General features: G+C 38.7%; 2 protein-coding genes across 5 annotated transcripts in view; one reads left to right on the top strand and one right to left on the bottom strand.

Moving 5' to 3' along the window:
• Positions 1-19140, top strand: part of PHC3 (polyhomeotic homolog 3) — a 63016-nt gene that overhangs the window by 31558 nt on the left and 12318 nt on the right. For all 4 annotated transcript variants that reach the window (XM_060767537.2, XM_067466044.1, XM_060767536.2 and 1 more), the window contains 6 exons: positions 9844-10084; positions 10981-11858; positions 12675-12816; positions 15056-15309; positions 15974-16130; positions 18089-18215. In XM_060767537.2, the coding sequence (XP_060623520.2) occupies positions 9844-10084; positions 10981-11858; positions 12675-12816; positions 15056-15309; positions 15974-16130; positions 18089-18215 (1799 nt within the window). The remainder of the gene's footprint in view (positions 1-9843; positions 10085-10980; positions 11859-12674; positions 12817-15055; positions 15310-15973; positions 16131-18088; positions 18216-19140) is intronic.
• Positions 2269-4429, bottom strand: LOC132769841 (A-kinase anchor protein 4-like). The gene has a single exon (XM_060766770.2). The coding sequence runs from the start codon at positions 4294-4296 to the stop codon at positions 2269-2271; it is 2028 nt and encodes a 675-aa protein (XP_060622753.1). The 5' UTR covers positions 4297-4429.

The raw sequence follows: 19140 nt of genomic DNA, 5'->3' as shown, positions 1-19140 counted from the left end.
CAAATCAGAATCAGAATCCGTAATCATAATCCTTTATACCAATTCCTGTGATCAATTGTACCATATTACTGTATTTCATTGCATTATTTAGCCAAACGCTTGTTCGTAAAGCCAAGTCTTGACCTTCCTCCGGAATGCCAGCAGTGAAGGGGCCTGTCTGATGTCCACAGGTAGGGCGTTCCATAGCCGAGGGGCCACCACCGAGAAGGCCCTGTCTCTCGTCCCCGCCAACCGCGCCTGTGATGCGGGCGGGACCGAGAGCAGGGCCTCCCCAGACGATCTAAATGTCCTGGTCAGTTCATAGGAGGAGATGCGTTCGGAGAGGTAGGTAGGGCCAGAACCGTTTAGGGCTTTGATAATACTATTGAGATTGCTGACAAGATTTCATTGTCTATGGATCCAGTCCCCAATATTTGTCAAAGTCCAAATCCATTGACATAATCTATAATATATGCAAAAACCAAGAATACATGATGTCACCTTTGTTATTAAATTGTTATTCTATAGCCAGAAATTATACCGTATTACTAGTGAATAGCAGTACAGTAAAGCAGGGAGAAGTACTTCTTAGAAGTACCATTTGTTCTAAAGGATAAAATGTGAATATTTAATATATTGTTTAAATGATTATTCTGCATTGGATTTTTTTAATTAATTGTATTTTTCTGAGTATGTTCTTGTAATTATTCACACCTCCAAAAGTTTTGCTGCACCATCTTCGTCTTCTTCCTGTTTCCAGAAATCTTGCCCAGGGTCTTCTTACTTTCTGAAGCTTTCTGTAATACTCTTACAGAGATCCAAGAGCCAGGCTAGACGAAGCTTTGTGTTACAGAAGTAAAATATGTTTGCATCACAGGCTTCCACGGTCCTTGGCACTTGCACGTTTACCTATTTGTTGTGCTGAAATTATTTAGTCTCACAAATCCTGATTAAACTAAAAGGAGCACCAGTTTGTTTTTAAGACTGTGGTCTTAATAGAAGACAACTGAATACAGCAGGTACTGATGTCTCATATTGCCCAAAATTAGATTCTAATCATTTTAGAAACATCATATCCATTAAGAAAATTGTGGAATACACCAAAAGGGCAGGAGAAACAAGGATCCACCAATGCAGCTAGGATCTAGATCTGCCCACATGACTTAGGGAAGAAATAAATATCCCCCAGTGCTCACATTGAGCATGAAATTATAGTTCATTCCTCCCAGTGGCACATTCCTCCCTTGTGCCGGCAGTACTGCTGAGCAGCACAGCAGTTCGAATCTGAGGAGAGCAGGTTGAGCTCCCTCTGTCAGCTTCAGCTCCCCATTCAAGGACATGAGAGAGCCTCCCAAAAAGATAGTAAAACATCTGAGCATCCCCTGGACAACGTCCTTACAGACGGCCAATTCTTTCACACCAGAAGCGACTTGCAGTTTATCAAGTTGCTCCTGACATGAAAAAAAAATCCCCCCACTCCTTTTGTTTTATTATGAGGTTGTATACATTTTAGAAAATCTTTTAGATTTTGTTAATATGTGAACACCTTAATGAGTGAGCATGCTTTACAAGTACATGGTATTATGATATGTGAAATATGTGATCAAGAGCAATGAGCACTTGGTTCCTTCCTAGAAAAGTAGAATATTTTAAAACAAACTCTACTAGGGGCAGAAATGAAGAAGAGTAAATATACTGTAACCACATTATTTCTTGATTCAGTTACTGTCATTTTGCAGGGGAAATTCTTCCTTCCATCTATAGGTTGATGGGTGTGTTTTAAAATATCCCCAAAAAGCTGTCAGTGGACTTAATACTCTAACACAATCTGATTTGTACCCTACTGTCACATAATTGACCCTTTCAATTGCTATCGTTGACAAGTTTCACTGTTTGGAAACATTTCTTGGTGGAATCATCACTCTCCTGCTTCTCACTTTTCTCTTTTTTTACCAGTAGTTCTCATTAGTGATAAATTTGAATGGCTATAACTATGTATGGCAATTAATAAATATTTTAGTATACTCATTAGATTGTGTATCATGATTCAATACACTGAGGACTGATTCTTTATAAAGCTTTGTTGGACATGATCAATAAAACAGCTTCTCTCCCCCCTCACTTTTTTTTTATTCCTTTTTATTGATGAGCTTGCCCAGCTACCCCAGTTCTGTTTGGTGCATTCTTGCTTGCAGTGGGGCTGCAGTGATGGTATCTTTGCGCCAACGAAGAATGGTTTGGGCGCCTGGCTGGGTACGTGATTGTAACATGAGAGGGAAGAGTTGGTTCTTACAGGTTAGCAAGCAAGTAATCGACCAGTCCACACCGAGGCATGCGTCCCGACATGGCATCCGTCTGCTGTTTCTCGTAGTACTTCATTATCTCCTGAACGATGTCTCCCACGCTGTATCCCTTCTTGGATGCTTTATCAGCCAGCTGAGGGAGTTTAGACAATTCCCCATCTTGCTCGTTCATGAATGTCAGGTTTGGCACATTGAATTGTGAAGCAACCAGCCATTGGAGCACAGCTTGCAGCTCTCTGTTTTGGGCGCTGTTGTTGCAGTTCTGATTATTAACAATAACTTCAGAGCCTGAACCAACTAATGGCCTGCCATATCTCCCGTCAGAGTCACTGCCGTTAGCCATCAACATGCACAACTTCATCACAGATTCCACCAGTTGGTCAATAAACTGCTTGTTTATCTGTTCCATGTCATAATCTGCTCCCCCGTGTGATTTTGATGAGCCTCTTTGTGGTCTGCTGTCTACAAAAGTAGGCTGTATTTTATAACCCCTGTCACTGGTGCTCTCATCTGCAAAACCAGCTTCTCTAAGTACTTTCTGGATGATGGACAGCAGGATACTTGAAATGTCACCTTTTTGGGATTCCAAGTGATCCATTCTGCCCCCTCCTTGCTGCCTTGCGTTGTTGAACTTGCCAGATCTGTCATGGACATAGCCAAATGATGTAGTTTGTGTCTCACGCATTGCTTGTTCCTTGTTTTTTTCTAGGAGGTGTTGCTGGATTAACATTAATGCTGTTATAATAAGGTCTTTAGCATACACGTCCATTGAACAGTGCTTGTCTGCACCTTTGCTTCCAGATGGAAGGGGCTTGTATGGTCCATTTCCTTTGCCGCAGCCTCCACGCATTTCGCTTTTAAGTGATGCAAACTGGAGTCCCTGCATTCTGGAGTCTGTTTGAGCACCTGCTTTCAGTGCTGCGAAGGCTAGGCTATGAGATTTTTTATCATCCCCTGCCAGTGCTTTGAATAAGCGTTTCACCATTGCTTCCAGGATTTCAGTTGACTTCTGTGTTCCTGCATTGAACAGGTTCTTCTTTACGGTGTTCACAAAGTCTGAGTCAGTCATGAGTACTCCTGTGACGTTGTGAAGGTTCTTCATGGTGGAGTCAATTAAGTCAGAGATTACATCTCTGGTATGTTTCAGGAGTACTTTCTTCAACACCACACATGCTGGTGGGGGATGCTTGCCTTTTTGAACTTTCATCGTTTTCATGAATGAAAACATCATATCAGATGCAACCTGGTTTGCATAGACCATCAGTCCTTTGCTTACGGAGGCATCATCTTGTCCAGGCGGTTTCCTTTCACTCATTTGTCTGTCTGATCCCCCTGGCCTGTAGGCATTCTGATTACATTGGTTCATTTCTCCATAAAAGAGTGATGCTTTTCTGGGATCATCGTGGGATGACTTAGGGGATAATTCCCCCCTTCCACCAGATCCACGAATTGACTGCCGAATACATTTACCACTGCTTTCAAATTTATCCTTCATTTCTTTATGTGCCATTTGAACCACTAAAGAACACAACTTGTTAACGTAATATGAAAGATCATCTCCTCTCTGGTTACCGGAGCCCCGGAAGGCTGTGTCGCTGCTTTGGGACATCTTGTTGCGTTTAGGCGAATCGTATGCTGATTTATGAGGGCCTGAGGGGGTTAGTGCATGCTGGAACCCAACTGCGTATTTCTGAAGGTCGTTGCTGAGCCAGCTGACAACGTTGACTTCGTCAGAGGACCCTTGTTTGAAAAGGCAGACTGCTCCTTCGGAATTACTGTGGTTATCTCTCTCGTTGTCTTTTATTACGATGACTTCCTGTTCTTCAAGATTACGCAGATCAAGGGAAGGGTCTGGTGGGCAAGGTACTCTCTTCTTTTTGTCTTTTATATTAAGACTGGCAACATCAACGAAACAGATGACTTTGCGGTCGCGGTCGCTTGGCCCCTCTGGGCTATAGAGGTCTACTTTGCAAAGGCCGGTTTGACTGTGTAACCAGTCAATCTCTTGTGCCATACTATTCGTCCGAAACCAGAATTGTACCTCCGGATGCGGAGCGTTCTTCTTCCAGATTTTGCTGACCCTGCCCCACTCAAGATGTTGCCTCCTCTCTCAGCTTTCCATGCTCTTGTACTGGCTGGTGGCATTTCCATTTGTGTGCACATATGGTTTCTATGGCAGCAGTGACATCACAAAGCATGAATATCACCCACCAACCAATGATGCCCTGGACAAGTTGAACACAAGATTGCTTTGCATTTCTCACCTCTTTGCCTGCACTGAAACCATATTCAAAATATTTTGAGTCATAATTTTGAGTAGCAGATCAAAAAATAGGAAATAACATTTTTGCTTCCTAAATATCTCTGTCTGACTATCCCCTTTCAAAACAATACCAAGAAAGTAGACAACACCACTTATCTGAGACATTCTCTATTTTTCTATAAATAAATATATTTTGTTGTATTCTCACAAAGCTCAGTGTGATATTGATATGAAGGTTTATTAAGATTAAGTTTATTATTCTTATTTCTTATATAGGGCCTTTGGTTTTAAGGTTATAGTGACCTCACGTCAAAGAAATCTTACCAGTTTTCTCCCACCTTTTTTATTTCTGCCTTTGATTCCTCTTTGCTTGGAATTTTCTTTCTTTTCATTAATAAACACTCTGAAGCGTTCAATATATAAGTTGTATATCTTTAAAATAGGATTGTGGTTTGAACAAGGATAGCTTCTTGAACTACTTACAATATCTATAGATGTGTGCGATGGAAATGAATAAAAAGAACTGCCAACTAGATTTCTGCTTGTCATTTATTTTGTTGACAGTATTTATGTGTCTTGCAAGTAAAATTATTGAAGGGCAATGCATAAAAGATTTTAAAGAGTAAACACAAAATTTCAGATAATAGAAAACATACCTGTTCAATTAATACCCTTCTACTAGCCAAATCAGACATATGTACCATCATCCCAAACAAAAAGATCGTGAAGTGTTTTTGAAAGATTCTTGCTTTGACGATCATCTGCAAGGGAAAGGATTCCATAGTTAAGGAGCAGCTTAAGTATTTCTCTATTAGTCAAGTCATTGTGACTTGCACTTTTATTTTTGAGAATTGAGATGCAAAACCTGAAAAACATGATAATGAGGTGACAAGTTCAGTTTTAACCATGGTTGTTGCCATACAAGGACAGAAAGATTGTTGCCTAAAGCCAACATGAGTAGAAAACCATATTATGGAGGTAGCATTGAAATATTATGTGATTCTGGCTAAGCACCAGAAAGGAGATGTGATAAGCTGGTCAAGAAGTCCCTTATGATGATGGATTAACTACTATTATTTGTACTGAGCTAGGAATCAATAATAGATATTCAATCTGTTATTGATAGACTGGAGTTTGTGGATGTATTTTAATTCCTCTGTTTATCTTTCCAATCTTTTCTTGTAGTTCTGTTGTTTTTGTTGTTCACCGGTCAGAGAAAGAATGTCCAAGAAGATTGAAGTGTTCTGCAACTTGTTTTTGTGCGTTCCCATTCTTAGTGGTTTGTGTTAGTTTATTCTTTGGTGCGGAGCTGTTTGAATGACTATAATGCGGTCTATGTGGCGCTCACAAATTTGGGAAATGCTCACAAATTTCAGTTGCCCCAAACGGCTGCAGCCAGATTGTTAACTGGGGCTGACTATAGGGAGCAGATGACTCTCTTGTTACAACATCAATTTCTGGGCTCAATTCAGAGTGGTGCTTTTGACCTATAAAGCTCTAGGCGACTTGGGTCTAGGCCATTATAAGGACTATATCTCCCCATATGAATCCAGTAGAACTAAGAGCAGTGGTCTCAGCCTGTGGGTCCCCAGGTGTTTTGGTCTACAACTCCCAGAAATCCCAACCTGTTTACCAGCTGTTAGGATATCTGGGAGCTGAAGGGCAAAACATCTGGGGACTCACAGGTTGAGAACCACTGATCTAGAGAAACACTTCTCTCTCCCAACTCCTTATCAGGCTTGGTTGGTGGCAACAAGGGAGAAGGCCTTTATTATAGCTGCTTCCAGACTTTGAAATTCTCTTCCTGGAGAGGCTAGAATGGCCCTGTCCTGGCTGTCTTCTAAACAAGTCAAAACATTTTTATGCCTTTAGGCTTTTGCATCCTGACAAAGGTTAGGCTTTTAATGCTGCACATTGTTTGTATTAAATGTCTGAAGGTTAGATAACAGGTGTTTTGAACTTCAGCTCCAAAACAGCAGTAGGCTATTAGAAATTGTGAGAGTTGAAGTCTAAAACACTTGGAGGGCCGAAGTTTGTCCATGCTTGTTATATAAATACGTTTAATGCATATTAATATTTATACATTTCAATAGTTAACCATCAGTACATTTTTGCTAGATATTTCATACATTTATTGTAGAAACTGTATCTTTCACTGAGAGTGAAAGTAGATTTTTATATAAGGTAAACATAGACAATGAATGGAGGGTGAGTCCTGATTAGTACTTGGGTGTGGGACCACCAACTAATACTTTCAGGTGCTGTAGGCTATATTTCAGGGAAAGAAACTGACAAACCATCTCAGAGTATTATTATTATTATTATTATTATTATTAAACTTTATTTGTACCCTGCTAGCATCTCCCACAGGACTCGATGCGGCTTACAAAGGCCAAGGCCTCAACAACAATACAACAATACAAACCTAAGCAAATTAAAATAACTAAAGCAATCTAAAACAAAAAGCAATAAACAATCCATTAAGACACAATAAAACTGGGCCGGGCCAGAGTAAGGGTATAAGGGTTAAAAGTGCTGATGTGACAGGTGGAAATGGGGCTTATGGACAAGTATTCCTTTCTTAAGCAAGCCCTATGAAATTCATGGAGTTGTCATAAGTCAATATGTACACACTGAGATATTGCAATAGAGAAGTGTTATATGTAACAAAATAGACACTGTAATGTTCAGTTTCAAAATGTTTCTATTGGGTCTCACTAAAGGGCACCTGTGTTTTTCTGGTATTTGTACAATGAACTGAGAAGCATCACATTAACTCAATAACGGGATATATACAAAAATATATATAGGAGCTAAAAAGAGGAATTGGATAAAATTGAAATTGATGATTTACAAGAAAAATTAATTAAGGAGATAATTTTTTGAATATAGTAATAGGAATTTGAAAATTCTAGCCAGATCTACACACAAAAAAGAAAATGGAAAATATTATAAATATGATAAAAGATAAAACAGGTAAATATGTAGATCAATGAAAGAAAAATTGAGGGTCTTTGAAGAGTTTTATAAGGAGTTACACTGAACAAAGGCCAGCTCTATAGAGGAAATTAAGAAATAAGTAGAGGAAAACTGGAAGAGTAAGTTCCAGTAAATAAATAAATAAGTTGAAGGAGAACAACCCATTAAAAGGCTTCAAATAGAGGAAGTTATTAAAAAACTAAAAATTGGGAAAGCTCCAGGTCTGGATGGATTAGGACCAGAATTTTATAAAAGTTTCAGTGAAATATTGATTCCCAAATTATTAGAATTGTATAATAGAATAATGAAAGGAGAGGAAATACCAGATTCATGGAGAAAGTCATTAATAATATTAATACCAAAACCAGAAAAAGACGTAACAGACCCAGGATCATATAGGCCAATATAATTAATAAATCAGGATGAAAAATATGATCTGCTATAATGGCCAATAGAATTAATAAATGTTTAATAAAAGGAAGACAGATGACAAATTTGATTGGAAGTTAAAATGAAAATCCTTCTGAAAGTAAACTTTATATTTAGGATGTCACCACTGCAAATTACTGAGGCTGAGTTGAATAAATGGCAACAAATGATAATGAAATATTGTAATGGCAGTAAAAGAAATAGATTAAATAAACAATTACGGTATGGATCACAAAAAATAGGAGGACTAGCAGTTCCCAACATAAAAGTATTATGAAGCAAATAGGTTGAGATGGGTTGTAGGAGGAATGATAAATAAGGAGGATTTAGAATAGTTACAGTTGGATTCAGAAGTGGAGGGAAAATGGAATATATTTTTAAAGAAATGACCAGAACAGAAATCAGAGAAATTGGAAACTCAATGTTGGGTAACGTATTAGAAATATTGAACAAATACAGGAAAAAATAATGACAGAAGGATCAACAACAACCCCAATTATAATAAAAAGGAAATTCCTCCCAAAATTTTATATATATATATATATATATATATATATATATATATATATATATATAAAATGGATAAAAACTAAGGTAAAAAAACTTAGATAAAATAGGGGATTGAATAAAGATTGGTATGAAAAAGGAAATGATTGTGGAAGAATTTAGGGAAACAAAAGTTATCATGGTTACACTGTATACAACTAGAACAATAGTTTAAGAACTGGGCACAATATAATAGAGATGGAAATAAACTCAATCAATTTGAGCAAATAGTAGAAAACAGAAGAGATATGGAAGGTCATAAAATTTGAAAGGAATAACTAGTAAAATATATAAGATAATAAATGAAATAAAGGAAGAAAAAACAAAGGCTAACATCCTTAAGGAGATATGGGAAGAAGACTTGAACATCAAAATAAATGATGTGAAGGGGTAACAAAGACATTTGAAAAACCTATCAAAGATATTTGAAAAACTTATCAATATGAGTTAAAGAAAACTATTATAAATTGATATGGAAATGGTATCTAACAAAAGTAAAAATAGCAAATATAAATAAAAATTACTCAAAAAAGACTGTTGGAAAGGATGTCAGGAATTGGGCACATACACACACACACATAGTGGCAACATAAATATGTAAGTGAATTTTGGGGGAAAGGGTTATTGTGAGGTCGCCCTGAGTGGCCCCTCGGAGATGAGAAGGACGGGGTATAAATATAGGAAATAAATAAAATACAAAACTTTTAGAGGGATAGAGGATATTATGAATATAAAATTAGAAAGAAGTTGTAGTATTGCTTTGTAATCATTATATAACAACAAACAGTTGAAAAAAAGAGGGAAAAGATGCAATATCTAAATTACTAACATTAGCAAGGTTGCTTATAACAAGGAATTGTAAAGGGAAATAAATATACAAATTGAAGAGTGGTATAAGGAATCATGGAAACTGGCAATAAACGATAAATTGACACGTAAGTTAAAAGTTAAGAGGAATATGAAGGAAAAATGATTTTGATGATGGGTTGCTGTGAGTTTTCCAGGGTGTATGGCCATGTTCCAAAAGCATTCTCTCCTGATGATTTTGATGATGTCTGAGGAAAATTTATTGAAAGAGGATTTAAAATGAAGGATGGAAAGTTACGTCCACAAGAGGAAATGAATTTTGGACAGAGAATATAAAAAGAAGTGGCTCAGGGGGAGGGGAGCATGGAGTTGAATGATAGAAATGCATATATAAGTGAAATTTACAGTAGATATAATGAGATTAGTGAGAGGATGACATGCCTTGGATATTATATGTCTGCTGTATTGTAAATGTATTGCTTTATTTTACAAAAAAATTTAAAAAAGGTTTTACTCTATTTTTCTTGCTTTACTCAGGTCCAGAATTTGACAGTGCGCAGCCAGAAGTTGGGTGCATTGTCTAGTTCACAGAATGGCTCTTCAAAAACCAGCAGCCAAGTTCAGGCCCTGGGTGTGTGTCCTAATAAACCTATAACCAGTACCAAAGCCAGCCAGTCAGATCCTTCAGAAAGCAAAAGGAAAGGAGACAGCCCAACTGCAGAGCCTCGGAGTCCGGCTGTTACTCGTACATCAAACATTCACCAACTCATAGCACCAGGTAAAATAATAAGACCAACTCAAATTCAAGGAGGTTTTTTGCAAGTATATATTTGGTCTAATTCTCCCTGAGGTAGATGGGAAATATTTCAGTCTGAATCATGGGAAAGAGTAGGTGTTACCTGCCAGTATTCTGGTGTGTTTTTATTTATTTTTTTAAATTCTCTCTTATATCACTGAAGGTCTGGTTTACCTGTATTTATTAAACAAGTCCAAGAATTATAGTTTGTTGCTTTTCCATTACAACATACATTATCTGAAAACTCCACTCATATCTGCAAGCAATTGGATTTGATTAGGTGGAGTGCCCTGAGATTTCATTTTAATAGCGGGCAATGATGATTTTTTTTTTTTTGTCGTGTCAGGAGCAACTTGAGAAACTGCAAGTCGCTTTCTGGTGTGAGAGAATTGGCCGTCTGCAAGGACGTTGGCCAGGGAACACCCGGATGTTTTCATGTTTTATCATCCTTGTGGGAGGCTTCTCTCATGTCCCTGCACGAGGAGCTGGAGCTGATAGAGGGAGCTCATCCATGCTCTCCCCAGATTTGAACCTGCAACCTGTCGGTCTTCAGTCCTGCCAGCACAAGGGTTTAACCCACTGCACCACCGGGGGCTCCGCAATGATGATGATGATGATGATTATTATTATTATTATTATTATTATTTCAAGCACAACAAGATTAGTACACAGCAAACAAGATCACTATGCTGGCTATTGTATTGGATCACTTATCGAACACTTTCCAAGTGTCTAGGACTGTGTGATGTATCAGCAAATAATGTGTGCAGATCCCAGTTTATTATTACTTCTATTATTTATAAGATAATAACATAATGATTATTATTATTCTTTTGGAAATTAATATTAATTCTCATTTTCCCTTTTTTGTTGCACAGCTTCATATTCTCCAATTCAAACCCACTCCTTATTAAAGCATCAGCAGTCCTCTCTTCATTCTCCACCTTCAAAGATTTCTCACCATCAGCTGATCTTCCAGCAGCAGCAAGTTCAACCAATATCGCTCCAGCTTCCTCCTGGGCAGGAAAATTCTTCATCGCAACAACACGGTGTGCCGCCACTCCAGAGCCATGCCCTCCCTCCTGCTCCCAGCAGTGCCTCATTACAGCATGGCCCGCCTCCCCACATCCACCCCCCGCTGCCTCCTCCACCTTCTCCTACTCCATCCCAGTCCTCCCAGCAATCTGTGGTCGTGTCGCCCGCACCACCTCCTTCGCCCAGCCAGTCGCCAAATATCATCATCCACCCCCAAGCTCTTATTCAGTCACAGTCGCATCACTTGGCCTCATCGGGGCTTCATTCGCAGCATAGTCCAGCACAGGCTGACGGCAGCCCAACAGAACCGATGTCACAGTCTGATAATCATCCACCGCAGCTCCCATCTTCCCCAGCCGTACACTCTGGATCAGCAGAGCCGCCTTCCATAATGTCTGCAGGACAACAGATATCATCTCCGACGTCCCATCCCCAGTATCCGGCTTTACAGCCAACGCCAATTCCAGTTGCATCTTCTCCGCAGCTGTCCACATCCCCCATGCACAGCCAGCCACTCCCCCTTCCTCCTGTGCAGTCCCTGCAAGTACAGCCTGAAATGTTGTCCCAGGGTCAGGTTTTGGTGCAAAATACATTGGTTTCTGAAGAAGAACTTCCTGCCGCTGAAGCTTTGGTGCAGCTGCCATTTCAGACTCTTCCGCCTCCCCAAACGGTTGCAGTAAATCTTCAAGTACAGCAAGCAGTACCTGTAGAGACACCAGTGGTAAGCCTTTGGTAATTTCGTTTCTAGTTGTAAAGCTTAGATAAAACACTAATCTGTTTCTTCTTAGATTTCATTTGATTTTCTTAAAATGAATTCTGACCACCATGTCATTTTTTCTGGTGTGAGAGAATAGACTGTCTGCAAAGACGATACAATATAAAGCTGTCACAATGAAAACTTCAATCAGTATAGTATAGTTGTACAGGTAGAAGATGTAAATCAGAAATACATTGCTCTAAAATGTGTTAACACTTTATTAAATCTTGTGATCTCTTAAAACCATGCAAAAGATTGAAGACCCAAATGAGTTTGTTGCCAGTCACTGATATCCAGTTGGTTTTGGAGTGTATTAGTGCTGAGTAGTGACAACCTGATGTTTCAGGATTTAATGAATGGAATTGTGACTGAGGATGATGAAGAATTTATTTATGTATTTGCTATATTTATATACCGCCCCTTTCAGCCCACAGGCGACTTGAGAATGACTGCAGATTGATACCTTTTTAACTGCCATGGCTCAGTGTTTTGGAAACCTGGGATTTATACTTTAGTAAAGCACCAGCATTTTTAAGCTAAAGACCTTGTAAAATGACAACTCCCATCATTCCATAGCATTGAGCCATGGCAGTTAAAGTGATGTCAAATTATATTTATTCGACATACACCTTGGCATTACACCTATTATAACAAAGTCTCATGGTGAATCTCCTATCCCAAGAATCAATGCTACGCAAGAAAATTCAGCACACATATATTTAGATATGTCCAAATTATTAACAGATCCTGCCTTTAAAAGTATTCCCTTATTCAATGCAGATATATCAAGTAGAAGGCATGTGTGATGAAGATATTCCAGAAGAATCAGACTGTGGCCGCATGGCTAGGACTCCCACTCCACCCACCTTGTCACCACCAGCTATAACCAGAGAGGATCTTAACTATGATGAGTCTTTTTCAGGTAAGGAGTGTTAAAATACATAGATGCTTTGGAAGATTTCTGTTTCCTACTCCTCTTTTTTTAAAACCCTTAAGGCCTGAAGGCTGTGCTGCAAGGTAAAGAGAAAGTCTGACCCAACTGAATTGTTTTTGGTGTTCAGCAAATTACTTAAGTTGTTAAGGGCATCACTCTTTTTGCCTTGAAGGACTAGGACAGATTACACTGCAGGGAACAGAGCACATCTGACCTCATTGTATTAGATAACTGCATCATCTTAAAAGCACAAGATAAAATGGATTCATAGACAGAGAAGGGGATTGCTGTAGTTCAGCCCATGGTTGCGGCTGATACCAATGTAAATGGGAAGTGGATCATGGGAATACTGGGCCTGTGAGCCAGCATGAGATTTTAAGTCCTGAAAATGATCAGTCTTTGTCTTCAGCAATTAGTGAAGGTCACATTTCAGAGAAGTGTTGAGATGGTGCAGAAGAGTTGTTCTCTAGGAAAACAAGTTCAGAGGCTAAAATCCCAGGTGGAGAGAATAATTAGTTGCAAAATAATGAGCTGGTTGATAAGAGACTCAGTTTTTGTAAACTTCGTGCTACTCAACAGAATCTCTGAAGTTCACAGTGCTTGTTAGAGAAGAGAAGTCATGGCAGAAGGCCATGATTTCATGTGTATATTAGAGAGGCCAGGAGGATTTTCCAGGCAGTCTGGTTAACGTTGGTAATTCAGCAACAGATCTTGCCAAGTCCTACTCAAGCTTTCTTAGGGAATTCTAGTTCCATCTATTTGCTCCTGTTTCATGCTTCCAAGTTTGAAGGATTGTTCCTAGATTTTTGTATTGGATTATATGCTGCTTTGTACTGCCTGGTTTTTTTGTATTCCTGTGCTGGATGTCCTGTTGCTTTGGCATTTTGGATTACCCTTAAACCTTGCGGACTACTTTATACGTATAGACCTTGAAGTTTTTACTATTTTTGTAACAGTGCTTTTTATATGACTTTGCTGATTTAACTTGGACTGGGGTGTAATGGTTAAGTACAGAGGTGTTTCCTTGCCTGCAGTGCATCAGGGATGTCTAATCATCAAGTCAACAAAGTCAAACCAAATCTTCGCAATTGATGCCCAAGGCTACTGGAACATGGCCATATAGCCCGAAAAACTCACAGCAACCCACTGATAACCAAGGCTTCTCGTCTAAAAGTGCAATTGCATTACATCAGCACTCTTTGCCAGGGAAAGCTAAAAATGCTGTGAAACTACAGCTCCTATGATGCCATAGCATTAAGCCACAATGGTTAGAGAGGTGTCAAACTGCACTATATTGACAGTGTATATGAACCCCAATCACTATGAAAACTGTAGCACCAATCATGTTCCCTATGTCATTAATAGAGGAGCCATTGTGTTTACATAAGTAAAGGCAAAGGCTTCCCCTGACTTTAAGTGTAGTTGTGTCCAACTCACAACTGGTGCTCATCTCAGTTTCTAAGCCGAAGAGCCAGCATTGTCCATTGACACCTCCAAGGTCATGTGGCCAGCATGACTGCATGGAGTGCTGTTATCTTCCCACAGAAAAAGTACCTGTTGATCTACTCACATTTGCATGTTTTTGAACTGCTAGGTTGGCAGAAGCTGAGGCTAAGAGCAGGAGCTCACCCTGCTCCCCAGATTTGAACTGCAAACCTTTTAGTCAGCAAGTTCAGCAGCTAGTGGTTTAACACACTGCACAACCCGATGCGTTTACATACCAATATAAAATTATATAAAAGGAACAGGAGTACAGAAAAAGGCTGCTACTTTTTTCTTAGTTAAAGGAATGTACACCAATTGGAATGAGTACTTTGTCTTCTATCTATTAAAATCACAGAACTTAGTGTAGCAACAGTACTTAAAGGGCTTGAAAAACTGATCAGGCAAGAAATTAAGGTGATTGTAGCATATGGAGATGCTCAACATTCAGTATTCGTTCCACCAACAAATCCCTTGCTACTGAAACTATACTGGCTTTAAAAACTATCCTAGTAAATCACATTTTTGCAGCTTAAAATGAATCAAAATAATTTCCCACATTGCCCTTTGTCTGTGATAACACAAAGCTTGGGAGTGTACTAGACAAATACTCAGATACCTTGATTGTTTGTCAATTGAAGGAACAAATACTAGTAAGAGAATTCTTCAGAGGCAAAGTTGTGAAAACAAGTACTGCTCCCTATAACTGTGAAGACATTTGAGCATTACACTTTTTTTCTTACAGAACAAGAGGGACATCCCTCAATGGCATCGTCGGTTAGTGCTTCTGTTATCAAGTCCTCATCAGACCCTTCTCATGCCTCTATTGCACAGCCGCCTCTTTTGCTTCCAGCGATTTCAACAAGGAGTAACTGCACACCAGCATCTCACAGGAACCCCAGCGCAGAAAGCAAACTTCCACAGGCAATTGTTAAGCCCCAAATCCTGACTCATGTTATCGAGGGGTTTGTGATCCAAGAGGGATTAGAGCCTTTTCCTGTAAGTGTAAAATGTTACGATAATGAATTTGTTTGTGTGGCATCTTTTGTTTAAGAACGCAATATGTTGTTTGGGGATCTTGCTTTCCTGAAAGTTTTTCCTCTGAGTAACTTGGGGATTTATTGATAGTAATGCCCATCAAAAATATATACAGAAATGAGACTTTTCAATTATTTGGATTTGTTGCTTCCTAGTATTTTCAAGATAACGGCCTTTTGATTAGAGTGAGGTTGTGGGTGGGATTCTGGGGAAATTTTAATTGTATTTGTTGTATTTTAACTGTATTTTACCTTAAACTTATCCACTTTCTGATTTCTTGTTTAACATCAGAATTTGGGATTTATGTAGCCTTTTGATTCAGATGAAGGAGGCAATAGGTTTAAAAGCTGTTCAAGTTTTAAGGATCCATGTTTTTCTATAGTGCCACAGTGAAATTGCTCTATGAAATTTCAAAGTGATGAGATATGGATCCTCATCACCCAAAATGCTGTAGCTGGTGCCTGTCTTTATAAATTAGTGTGTTGTGTGTACCTATTCTATGCCTACATGATACATTTCATAACAATATGATGAAAGATGTAATGTTCATTCTGTATGGCCTGCTAGGCTATATCTATTGAACAGAATGTCTTTTATTGTAATCAAACCTTTTTCTTGTTAACAGGTAAGTTGTTCATCTCTTATGGTTGATCAGCCTGCAAAAAAAAGAGCCCTGGTGGAAGGACAAGTGATGAATGTCATGTGTGTTGAGCCAGAGCTACAGAACAATGCAAAACATGCAGACAATTCCTCAGACACAGAGCTGGAAGATATTGCTGACGGTCTGTGCATCTTTATTTACTTCATAATTGCTTGTATTGTTTATTATTATTGCTTGTATTATTGTGTTTGGGCTCAGCCTCATGTAAGCCGCACCGAGTCCCTTGGGGAGATGGTAGCGGGGTACAAATAAAGTGTTATTATTATTATTATTCATACTGAACAAGTATTTCCACATTCAGTACATGCTTTCCATATGTTCTGATGACTGAGTCTGTCCCATGTAGTCCTAGATTTCAGATTCTATTAGGAGTGAATAAGTTTCCAAATAGCTGCCAGTTTAAGCCACCTGTCATATGTGGATGCCAAATTTATTTATTTACTAGCTGTCCCCAGCCACGTGTTATCATGACCCAGTCTGTGTATATGTGTTTTGTGTGTATATATGTGTGTGTGTGTATTTGTGTGTATATGTGGTTATGTGCATGCATTGCAATGTATTTTTTTTCTTTTTAGCTTTTTAAGTCTCTTCTGCTGTGTTTTCCAGTGTTTTTATGAGTGATGGTTACTCATTGGCCTAATAGCTGGATTATGTCCAAATTTGGTATCAATTCGTCCAGTGGTTTTTGAGTTATGATAATTACACAAACGAACATTACATTTTTATTTATATAGATTTACTGTATTTATATACTGCCTTTCTCACCCCTAGGGGGACTCAAGACTATTTACAACATACTAAAAATTCAGTGCCAATATACAGTACACAAAGAAATCATAATAACTAATTACTACAAATAACTATGAATCCTAGTTCATAGTATACCCTAACCTGATTCAACTGTGGTCTTATTTTATGTTGCATTATGCTGCCAAATGAGCATCATGGACTACATCAGGTGGCAGCCCTGAACTGTGGTGGTAACTGATCATGATACACACCTACATGAGCTGTATACACCAATCTTTCTAGATTGATGTATACAGATTAGTCAGCTAGATTAGTCAGCTGCATTTTGAGAACCATTTGTTTGTTTTATGATGACTGTAATATCTGTGCTGCAAACCCAAATTCCATTCAGTTTGGCTTGGTACTATGAAAACCAGATTGATACACACTTCTTCCTTTCTCATCAACCTGGCAACAGTGAATTATGTTTGTGCTGTGAGTGTCACAATTTATGGTTGGAATCCCAGATGAGATGGCAAAAATAGGCAAGGGATTTCACTTTATATATTAAGCCAAGATGTTTCTCTAGAGTGGTGTTTTTCACCTGTGAATAGCATTAAACTGATTATTGTGCAGTATCTTCATACATTTTCTATTCTGGTATAATATAAATTTATGTTGAAGATATGAGATGTAAAATAGGCAAATAAATAAAATACAATACAGCTGAATTTCCAGTTTTATGGTCGGTTTCCACCTCATAAAAAGGCAGCATGTTGTGTCATTAAACTCCTGTGTATTTTGCAAAGGTTTTCAGATAGGTGAAATACAGCAATCACTTTTTAAGAAGAAATAATTTTAAAATGCTGTTTTGCACATAGTGTGTACTTATTTAATTGTTTAACATATTTTTGTTCTACTCTTCAGATGAAGAAGTCACCAAGATTAGTTAAAAATTCCCTTTCCTGAGACTTATATAATGTAATAAAACCGAGCATAAAACAAAAGGGAGAAAGAAGAAGAGAATGCAAATGTATACACTTGTTCTTCATAAAAAAAGTTCCTATGATAGTCAGGAGCAGTTCTGGGCTATTCACTTCAGACCTATTTTGACTTTTCTTCATAAATTCTATAAACTTTGCAAAGTATGGATATGTTCAGACAAATTTTCATGATTTACATAACTTAATAGGATCCCTAAATTCAACTGTTCTTGGAAAGTGATTTGGAATATTTTGACTTCATACACACGTCCTGATTTTAGATCACGATAGATTTTATAGGAAGTGTTTCATTTTAAATCCTGTTCTAAATGATGGTTCCTCTCACTAAATTTATATTATTCTTTAGAAGGACTAGATGAGATGGAAACCGATGTCCTCAAGTGTGAGTTCTGTGGGAAAATGGGGTATGCGAACAAGTTCCTGCGGTCAAGGCGGTTCTGCACCATGTCGTGTGCAAAGAGATATTCTGTGCTGTAAGGAATTTTATATATTTCATAGTGTTTGTTGGCTGGGGTGGAGAAATGTGTGTATGTTTGAATGTTGGACTGCAATTCTGGAGACGAAGTTTCAAATCCCTGCTTGGTCATGGAAACTAACTGGGTGACCTTGTGCAAGTCATACTCTTTTAGCCTCAGTGAAAGGGGAAAAAAGTAAACTCGCTTTGAACTAATCTTCGGATGAAAATCCCATGATAGGTCTGTCTTAGGGCAGACATGGGCAAACATCAGCCCTTCAGGTGTTTTCGCCTCCAACGTCCACTATTCCTAACAACCTTTAAAGGAGTTAAAGTCCAAACCACCTGGAGGGCCGATGTTTGCCCATGCCTGCATTAGGGTCACCAGAATTCAGAAATGACTTGAAGACAATTGTTTTGTTTTGGTTCTCAAATACTTTTACTCAGGGAGCTTAAAGATATACAGGGTTAGTCAAAATGCATAGGCCAATAAGCCATTCAATTGAATGGCTTATTGGCCTATGCATTTTGACTAACCCTGTATTTTCTTTGATTTTTTTTAATTGAATTGGGTTGTATAAGTAAAGTATTATTTCCCCCAGTGACACAGTGGGTTAAACTGCTGAGCTGCTGAACTTGCTGACTGAAAGGTCTCCGGTTCAAATACGGGGAGTGGGGTGAGCTCCCGCTGTTAGCACCAGCTTCTGCCAACCTAGCAGTTCGAAAACATGCGAATGTGAGTAGATCAATAGGTACTGCTCTGGCAGGAAGATAACAGTGCTCCATGCAGTCATGCTGGCCACATGACCAGCTGTCTACGGACAACGCCGGCTCTTCGGCTTAGAAATGGAGATGAGCACCACTTCCCAGAGTCGGACATGACTGAAATATCGGGGAAAACCTTTACCTTTACCTATTGTCCCCATTATATTACATCAGGGAAA

Source organism: Anolis sagrei, chromosome 3, assembly GCF_037176765.1.
Source record: "Anolis sagrei isolate rAnoSag1 chromosome 3, rAnoSag1.mat, whole genome shotgun sequence".
Taxonomy (NCBI): Eukaryota; Metazoa; Chordata; class Lepidosauria; order Squamata; family Dactyloidae; genus Anolis; species Anolis sagrei.
This window is presented reverse-complemented; position numbering and strand designations above follow the sequence as displayed.